The 8,972-nt window shown below is 46.4% G+C and overlaps 1 protein-coding gene across 2 annotated transcripts; it reads right to left on the bottom strand.

Moving 5' to 3' along the window:
- Window positions 1–484: 484 nt before the first annotated feature.
- LOC123430931 (beta-fructofuranosidase, insoluble isoenzyme 7-like) lies at window positions 485–4,110 on the bottom strand. Of its 2 annotated transcripts, none has more exons than XM_045114760.1 (5): window positions 3,904–3,937; window positions 3,698–3,754; window positions 2,342–3,629; window positions 2,140–2,236; window positions 485–1,073 (listed from the first exon to the last, which is right to left on the bottom strand). In XM_045114760.1, exons 3-5 carry the CDS (start codon window positions 3,622–3,624, stop codon window positions 879–881), a joined length of 1,575 nt encoding a protein of 524 aa, XP_044970695.1. In that variant the 5' UTR covers window positions 3,625–3,629; window positions 3,698–3,754; window positions 3,904–3,937; the 3' UTR covers window positions 485–878. The 2 variants fall into 2 exon arrangements, with proteins under 2 accessions (XP_044970695.1, XP_044970694.1); XM_045114759.1 differs by having other exon boundaries at window positions 487–1,073; window positions 3,746–3,754; window positions 3,904–4,110.
- Between the last annotated feature and the right edge of the window lie 4,862 nt (window positions 4,111–8,972).

The following is an 8,972-nucleotide window of genomic DNA, read 5'->3' as shown; positions in this document are numbered from 1 at the left end:
ATTTTTGTTTGGGCCGGGTTTGGTCTCCATTTTGCAGCCCAGAAGTGTATTCGGGTCGGGCTTACACGTGATTGTTTCACAAAACAGCGTTCGGGCCAGGATTTTGGGATCCAAATTTGTTTTTGAACCGGGCTCGGACTTGGGAGCCACACAAGTCGAATTGCGATGCGGTATAGAAAAGGGACCTGCCAGAAACGTCTAATCTTATTTGATTATACGGTGGCTGATCCCGATGAATCCGAACAAATTAATCTAATTTGTAGCAGTCGTCCTTACTTTATACCTGCCAAAAATGTATTTCATTTAGGGCTTAACTTCCTAGCCGGTTTCTTAACTAGTAAAAACAATGTTGTTTTAGGCCGTACAGACTGTAGCAGCAGAAACAGTGTTGAAAACAGGAGGCGCGTTAGAAACAATGCATCTAAAAAAAAATGAGATGCAATAGAAACACACGATACAACATAAAACCGCTTGCTTTAATGGAATCTCGCGTTTGATTTACTAAATCGTCCTTAATCGTTACTCACTCCAACATATTTTTAATTGTTTCATTTACACAAAGTAGCATAAATCATCACAAATTACCATGAAAGGCTTAGGGTCAGTTCTTTTGCTGGCTTTTAGTAAGCTGGAATAAGTTACCCCTTACCCAACTTATTCTAAAAGCCAAATTAAATTTACTTTTCTAGATGTCTACTAATTAAGACTTGACTTGTAGACTTTTAAAAATATTTTTTTGATCGGGCTTTTAAAATAAATTGCATAGGGGGTAACTTATTCTAGAAGCTTAAAAACACCAACAAAAAAACTGACCCTTAGCCACCTCCGCACCCTCCTACAACCATAAGGCCGCTCCACTTACGTTCATCGCAACCAAGCTATATAACATCTTCACTGTTTACGGTTGCCGTCGCAAGCTCCCACGCCTCCAACTTCGACACCTTCAAGGCGCCAACACCATAGTTGAATGCGTACAACCGGCTGCTGCTTGTGGTCGCATGCTCCGGATACATGCGAGCCGTCATGCACGTCCTCCCGCCATCGGCGAAGCTCTCCACAATGGTGTGATCGATCTGTGTGTATACAATGTGTGTTAATGATATCGGCCTACTCCGAATGAAATGCATAAAATCAACCACAATCGCATACGGAATTGCAAAAAACCACCATATGACAAAATGCACCGAACACTATTATTAACGGTGGTGAAAAACACTAACAGTAAGTACTTGTAATTGATTTGATGGCGTCTCTAGCTGTCCGACCCGTCCATTAGGCCGAGTTGGCAAAAAAAAAACTGCCACGAGTTTCTTTTGTATATCATGATACCATTTTATTTATTTTGCATATCAAGACACTATTGTGGCGAAAGTGCCCTTATGGTCCAGAACTCAAATGAGCTCGGCAAACAATAAAACAAAAAAAAATCAATAAAATCTGGAAAAAAAAATATGACCAACATTGACAAATTTCAAATGCATGCAAAAAATTGGCATGAAATAACATTCCTATAAGGGGTGGCAAAAAAACAAAATCGATACTCTAAAAATGCGCATTTTTAGAGTATTGATTTTTTTTTTTTGCCACGCCTTATAGCGCATTATTAGAGTATCATTTTTTTGCTATGCTTTATAGTAATGTTATTTCATGCTGAATTTTTACACACACTTAAAACTTTTGTCAATGTTGGTAAAAAAAAATCAGATTTTTTATCTTACTGTTCGTCGAGCTCAAATGAGGTCGGGAGTAGAAACTCTGCGACCCTATTGTGGTGGTTCGCAACACTATTGTGGTGATTTTATGCATTTCACCTCTTGCTTGTACTCCCTCTGTTTCATAATGTAGTGTGTGTACTTTTTTTTTGTAAGTCAAACATTATAAAATTTGACCATATTTTTAGAAAAAAAGGTACATCTAGAATACCAAATGCACATCATGAGTCATGAGTTATATTTTCATAATATATATGTTTGGCAGTGTAGATTTACATAATTTGCTCTATAAAGTTGGTCACAATTGACAAAGTTTAAATTTTAAATAAATCTATAAGCACTATATTATGGAATTATGGAATGGAGGGAGTACCATGTTGTGGGTATGCTCTGCATTGGTTTTTCAAGGTAGATGGGGTAAACTCACCAGTGTTCTGAGCGACAAGGTCTTGTCCTTCTCCAAGTCCACGTCCAGAAATGCCCCGTAGGATGGGATTTTTACCCCTTCTGCTTTCCCAGATGACCTGTGCAATTTTCATGTTTGCAACAAGATGTTCAGAAATGGTGATCTTTTCTTTCTTGATTCACAAACTGTCGTGTTCTCTTCAAAAAGTGTCAAGGATACTTACTTTGTGAGGTCGGTGCACATGAGGACCTTGTACTTGTCAGTGTGCCTGAACACCCTGAAGAAGACGGCGGTGTGCTCCTTCAGGTCGCCGGAAGCCATGACCAGCAGCCCGAACGGGCCGACTCCGCCCGGCACTGACGCGCCCTTCTCGGCGGACAGCCCCGCCGGATCCTGCAGCCACTTCGGGTCCAACGTCTCGGCATCCTCCAGGTTCGAGACCTCGAAGACCACCTGCACGTCCGCCTGCGAGCCCACGATGCCGGCGATCTCCTTCGTGCCGCCGGCCTCCACCTCCGTCGCCCACTGCAGGCCGACCCGCTTCCTCCTCAGCGTCTCGATCTCTTCGACTGGCCACTGAACCAGCCGCTTCCCGTCGGCGTCCAGCCACATCGCCCTCGGGAACGCCTGGATGCCGGCCCAGCCTCTGGCGACGCCGCCGCCGTCGGTCTCGTCGACCCACGCCCACAGCACGCGTCGCTTCTTGCGGGCGTCGTAGAAGGACTTGGACGCGTACAGGTGGCCGTGGTCGAGCCGGCGCCAGTTTGCGCAGTCGCCGCCGCGATCGGGCTCTGCCGGCGCGAAGGTGTCCGCCTCGTCGTCGTACCGCCCGACCATGTAGTGGTCCTCCTTGGCGAAGTCGCTGAGCTTCAGCACGTGCAACACCCCGGCGTGGCTCGCCGACACGTCGAGCCCCTCTATCGCGCCGGGTGCCGCCATCGGGAACAGGTCCGGGCACTCCAGCACGGCCGGGGCGTCCCCGTCGCGCGCGCTGGCGACATGCAGAGGCGCGCCAGCGTTGCGCTCCCAGTGGAGGAAGTCCGCGCTCCGGTACACGAGCAAGGAGCCAACGCCGCGGACCTCGGCGGCGACGGCGACCCTCCACAGGCCGTCGCGGCCACGCCACGCCTCCGTGGGGTCGCGGAAGTTGTTGCCGGTGACGTCCGCCGGCATGGGGATGACCGGGTTGCAGCTGGGCTTCTCCCACTCGCGGAGGAGCGGGTCAGAGGGGTTCTTGGCGAAGGCCACGTTCTGCACCTGCGCCTTGTCGGCGTCGTCCATGCCCGTGTAAAGGATCGCCGGGCGGCCGCCGGGGAGGACGGTGGCCGAGCCTGACCAGCAACCGTTGACGTCAAATGGGGAAGTGGGGTCCAATGCGTTGCCAACGTCGGCCCAGTTCACGAGGTCGCCGGAGACAGAGTGGCCCCATGAGAGCTTGCCGTCGCCCCAGGTCGGGCCGCGAGGGTTGTACTGGTAGAACAAGTGGTACATGCCGTTGTGGTACATAGGACCTGCACGTCCAACGGTAATTAACTGTCACTCTAACTAGCTCATGCTCTATCATTAATCTTGTACTAACCAAGATTAAGTGGATGATTAGCAATACTTTCCCATGATTAGCACGTACCATTGGGATCTGCAAGTTTTCATCGATCCGTTATGACGTGTTCGTCCAAATTCAGGGATTGCAGAAGAGGATCACCAAAATTTTAGTGGGAATTACTTGCGAAATCATGTGAATTGATCATATAATAGCGCGAGAAAGCGAAAAATTTAAGTACGTACCATTTTGCCAGTACTTGGCAGGCTGGAAGTGATAGGCCGTTCGGCCATGGTTCAGGTTCTGAGCTCCATCCATGGTTACAATCAGAGAAGAAATGAAGAGACAAAGCTGTTGCTGGGCTGTTGTGCAAATTGCAGATGACTTCTGATAGCGTTTCAAGTCTTCAAGTTTAATGAGAGTCAATAAGACTTGCCACCATATGGGCAATAATGTTGTTTTAAAATGTGATTTGCAATTGCCGGTAGATGTCAAGTTAAGACTTTAACAATGTTTTTTAGTCTTTTAGATTCCTGCGAGCTGTGCTTACCACGTAATACGTGACTAGGATGAGGATTAATGAGCCCTGCTAATGAGATGAGATTGGGAGTAGTTGAGCAAGTTGTTTATTAAGGCTAGTTGTAATGGGTAGTATCATATACTAGTATCATTGCATATGATACTAGTGTATGATACCACATCCTTAATGCATAAGATCATATGTTAGTATCATAGTGTAGTTCATTTATTGCTATGCAAGACACATAGTAGCACATTATTTAATATGATACCGTATCATGATATGATACTCAACCCTCTCTTTCTTCATTTAATTCTATGCCACCTCATCAAAAGTGCCTAGTTGGCATGCATGATACTACCTATGATACTATCATTACGGACAACCTAATGTATTTGGTTCGGAAACGAAGTGGAATGTAATGTCATGGTTCCATTCCATCGGAACGGACCGGTTCCGTTCCTATGTTTGGTTAAGTATAATAGAAATAATGAAATGGAACGGTTACGTTTCAGTGTTTGGTTGAAAAGATGGAGTGAAATGGATTTGGTTCTTCACCGTTTGTGAGATCGTCTCACATACATTTGAACAATGATTTATCATCATCATATAACCCACTTTGTATGTAAAATTTATAGCCACAACAAATTTTCCGAAAATAAACAACAAAATTCGTCATCAATCTGAATAAAGGGGACATAGATCTACCATCAAAAAAGTTGCTCACGTTGTTGTTATCTGCTTCACGCCGTGTCGCTGCTAGCCTAGGAGTTTTGTTGCTGATGCATGCTACTGCTATCCCCTTCTCGCCGCACAGCTGCTAACCCAGGAGGGGACAGGGATTGGGATGCCTATTTTTTGCTCGCCGCTATCGCTGCTCCGCTAGGGGTCATACCTTCTGCCGCCGCTGCGACCTGAGCCAGCCATCGCCGGCCGTCTTACCAGTCGTGGATGGAAGAAGAGGAGTAGTCGAGGAAAGAGGAAGAGGCTCGCTTCCATGTAATTTCATCGATTCGGCGGTACGACTCAATTCTGGAATTGGGGGGTATATTCTCTTTCGAGGAACCGGTGGGTTCCGGTTCCACTTTACCAAACACGAGAACAAGGGCCAGGGACGGTTTTGACAGGTTCCATTCCACCCCATGGCACAAAGCAAACACACTCTAATGGAAAGACCCACCATCCTCTCTATTTCGACCCCTGCTTATATCTGTATAATCTCTTGTGGCATTGAAACAACTAATGTTATTTGGAATATACAAATAAAAACATGAACACCACGCCAAGGTGGGGTTTCGGCCTTTTGGTGCATATGTATAGGCAGTGGCGGAGCTTGAGCTAAATATATGGGAGGGCAATGGGCTAGAGGGGAGGGAGGGGAAAGGGGGGAGCATAAGTATTACAACAGTTTTGGGTGAAACATAGGCCTAACACAAAAAAATGTGTACAGAAATTCCTTGTGAACTTGGGAGGAGGGGGGGGGGGAATATGGTCCAGGTTGCCCCCCATGAAGCTCCACCACTGTGTATAGGTAGTTCATGGATTAGTATCATTTTTGTGTAGAAATTATCTGCCATCTACTGATCACAGCCTCATAGGGGCACAAAATAACCCAGCATCCTCTGCTGAAAAAAAATTACAATCAGAAGATTTTCTCCTCGGCCATTTGTACGTATAATCAGTTATTTTTTGATTTTTCGGAACAAGTAAAATACATCATCGACAGCTGATCAGTCACATCTCAAGGATTAAGGTGTACTCATTTCTTCATGGGCTGGACATACTCAAGAATTGACACTAGTGGGGACGGGGCCTTTAGCCCCGGCCCGTAAGGGGCTTTAGTCCCGGTTCACCAACCGGGACTAAAGGGGCGGGACTAAAGGCCTAACCTTTCGTCCCGACCCTCTTACAAGCCGGGACTAAAGGTGCTCCACGTGGGCGCCTTGTAGCGCCCCAGGGGCAGGCCCTTTAGTCCCGGTTCGTTACACGGACCGGGACTAGAGAGTTTCAGATTTTGCTTATTTTTGGGTTTTTTTTGAATGAAATTATTTTTGGGTTTTAGGGTTTTAGGGTTTAGGTGTTCGGGAGATTAACATGATGCCTCGTTTGGTGTTCGGGAATTAGTTTTCATATAATTTAAATAGAAATAATTTAACTTATCTTACAAGCAAGCATATATATACAATTATATGGAGATCTGAATTATCGGGACTAGAGCCCGTCTATTCGATTACATGGACGAACATCAGTAATGACCCCTAGCTACACTAAATTGTCCTTTGTCATCTATAGCTTCCGTCCTCAGAAAGGTCGCAAGCTCCTCTGCAACAGCAATCGCGCGTTGCTCTGGTAGGACCTTCGTCGTCATGGACGTGTGCTATATAAGAAGAGGAGATGAATATGAATATCAATCATGATAACAAAGAATGACGGGTAAAAATAGAGGTGTGAATGTTCATTGCTTACGCGAATCTGTGATCCTTGTGCTCAGAGGTAAACGTGTGAATGGTCTCGCAAACATAGTATCCACATAGATGCGTTCCCCGTGGCTGCTGGTCGCACTTTACGAGAATAGAATATATATAATCAAAATAATAATCTAGCATCATAAATGTATTAAAAATAGAAGTATATCATACTACTACTTACCTGAGCCGCTCTAAAGGTCAGCTTCTCAAGAAAGTTACCGGGAGTCACGCACTTGAACCGCTTCCAAACCCTGCCCGACAAGGATAATGATTTGCTAAGTTTTTCATTAATTGATATATCAGAAAATCAATGAAAGAGACCGATAGAGCGCAAGAATGATTGAAATTACCCTTGGAGCATGTCCTACAGGCTTTGGAACTGTTCCAAGGGTCTCGATAATGGGTCGAAGGCATCAACTCTTCCCTTATCAATTTGAATGTCCAACAGAATCCAATGAAAGCTGCACATGTATATATATATATATGTGTGTGTGTGTGTGTGTGTCAGTAACTTATCAATTACACTTATACGTGAATGGACACAACAGAGTAAAGACCCTCACCTGAAGTTGTATGGAAACAGTATGTGGTCACAGAAATTTTGATCTGTTAGAAACCTTAGAAGGTTTTCCTCCATCTCCTTGGGATAATCAGTTAGCGTCGCTATATGTATTTTATCTGGGTCAATAAACCCAATATTTAGGATGCTCTTACTTTTACAATCCAGAATCTTCATTCTGCATAATAGAGTACAAGTTATATATAGACAATGAATTGAAATAACTAAACAAGTTATATGTAGACAACGAATTGAAAAACTTACAGACAATAGCAACTCATAAGCGATTTGTCGAGGGCGTCGCCATTGTACATCTGGAAGAGTTCATCAAAGTCGATATGAATTTCTTTGGAGCGGCCATAGTACTCCCGTGGGACACTCAGCACGATCATCGTTCTCCCATTCTTTGATTCACTTAAGTACCATTGACACAAGTAACGCATATTTGTTGGGAGATCATCTTTGCTGACCAAAGGCTCTCCCATGACAAACTGTGGCTTAGGGGCTACCACAGCCTTGGGTATCCTGTCGTCTTGGGAAGCCAGCAAATCTTCAACCGAGACACCACATTCAGCCGCCAACTCCTTTGCTATTTCAATAGCTAGCCCCTGCACCGGAGGGGGAACATTCTCGGTTAACACCTTGAGGGGTGGGATCGACTGTTTGGCCTGTTGTCCAAGCTGAGGAACGTCTGATTTTTTCTTGCTTGTAGTTGAACTTGATTTGCTCCCACTTGCACTTGCACGTGATCTGCTCTTTTTCACTTCCTTCTGCAATGTGCGTGTATAGTCATCAGGCTTATGGTGTAAGTCATATTGTGATGGAAGGGTTATGAAGTCTTTTGCCCATGCTATTTGCTTCACGGTGTATTCCGGGCGGGGCTCGGGTTCCTTCTTTTTCATCTACGCATCATGATGTTCCTTTGCTATCCTGGCGTTTTCCTCGGGGGTACGATCATAAGGTCTGATAGGAAGATTAGCATGGCGTACCTTTGGGAGGGGCGACCGTTTGCGCTTTGGGGGGCTCCATGGCTTAGGAACCGGCGGCAGAGCGTTCTTGGTGGCACGCTCCCGCTTAGTATCCGGAGCGGGCGGCGGCGGAGACGGACGACCCAAGTCCGGCGGCGGTGATCGAGATGGACTCGTGTTGTGCTGGCCGACGTCATGTGGAGGGCTTGGAGGTGATCTGCTCTTTTTCACTTCCTTCTGCAATGTGCGTGTATAGTCATCAGGCTTATGGTGTAAGTCATACTGTGATGGAAGGGTCGTGAAGTATTTTGCAAATGCTATTTGCTTCTCGGTGTATTCCGGGCGGGGCTCGGGTTCCTTCTTTTTCATCTACGCATCATGATGTTCCTTTGCTATCCTGGCGTTTTCCTCGGGGGTACAATCATAAGGTCTGATAGGAAGATTAGCATGACGTACCTTTGGGAGGGGCGACAGTTTGCGCTTTGGGGGGCTCCGTGGCTTAGGAATCATCGGCGGAGCATTCTTGGTGGCACGCTCCCGCTTAGTATCCGGAGCGGGCGGCGGCGGAGACGGACGACCCAAGTCCGGCGGCGGTGATCGAGATGGACTCGTGTTGTGCTGGACGACGCCATGTGGAGGGCTTGGAGGTAATGGAGGTGTAGGTGACCTGCGACGACTCGGAGGCGGTGTTGTCCTTGGGGCCGAGCCTGGAAGCTTGATGTAGTTCTTGTCCCATAGGATGACTCCACCCAATACTTCTCGGAGTGTCCTCTCATCTTCGGGTCCAGCTATGTTGAGC

This window comes from Hordeum vulgare, chromosome 2H, assembly GCF_904849725.1.
Source record: "Hordeum vulgare subsp. vulgare chromosome 2H, MorexV3_pseudomolecules_assembly, whole genome shotgun sequence".
In the NCBI taxonomy this organism is placed as follows: Eukaryota; Viridiplantae; Streptophyta; class Magnoliopsida; order Poales; family Poaceae; genus Hordeum; species Hordeum vulgare.
This window is presented reverse-complemented; position numbering and strand designations above follow the sequence as displayed.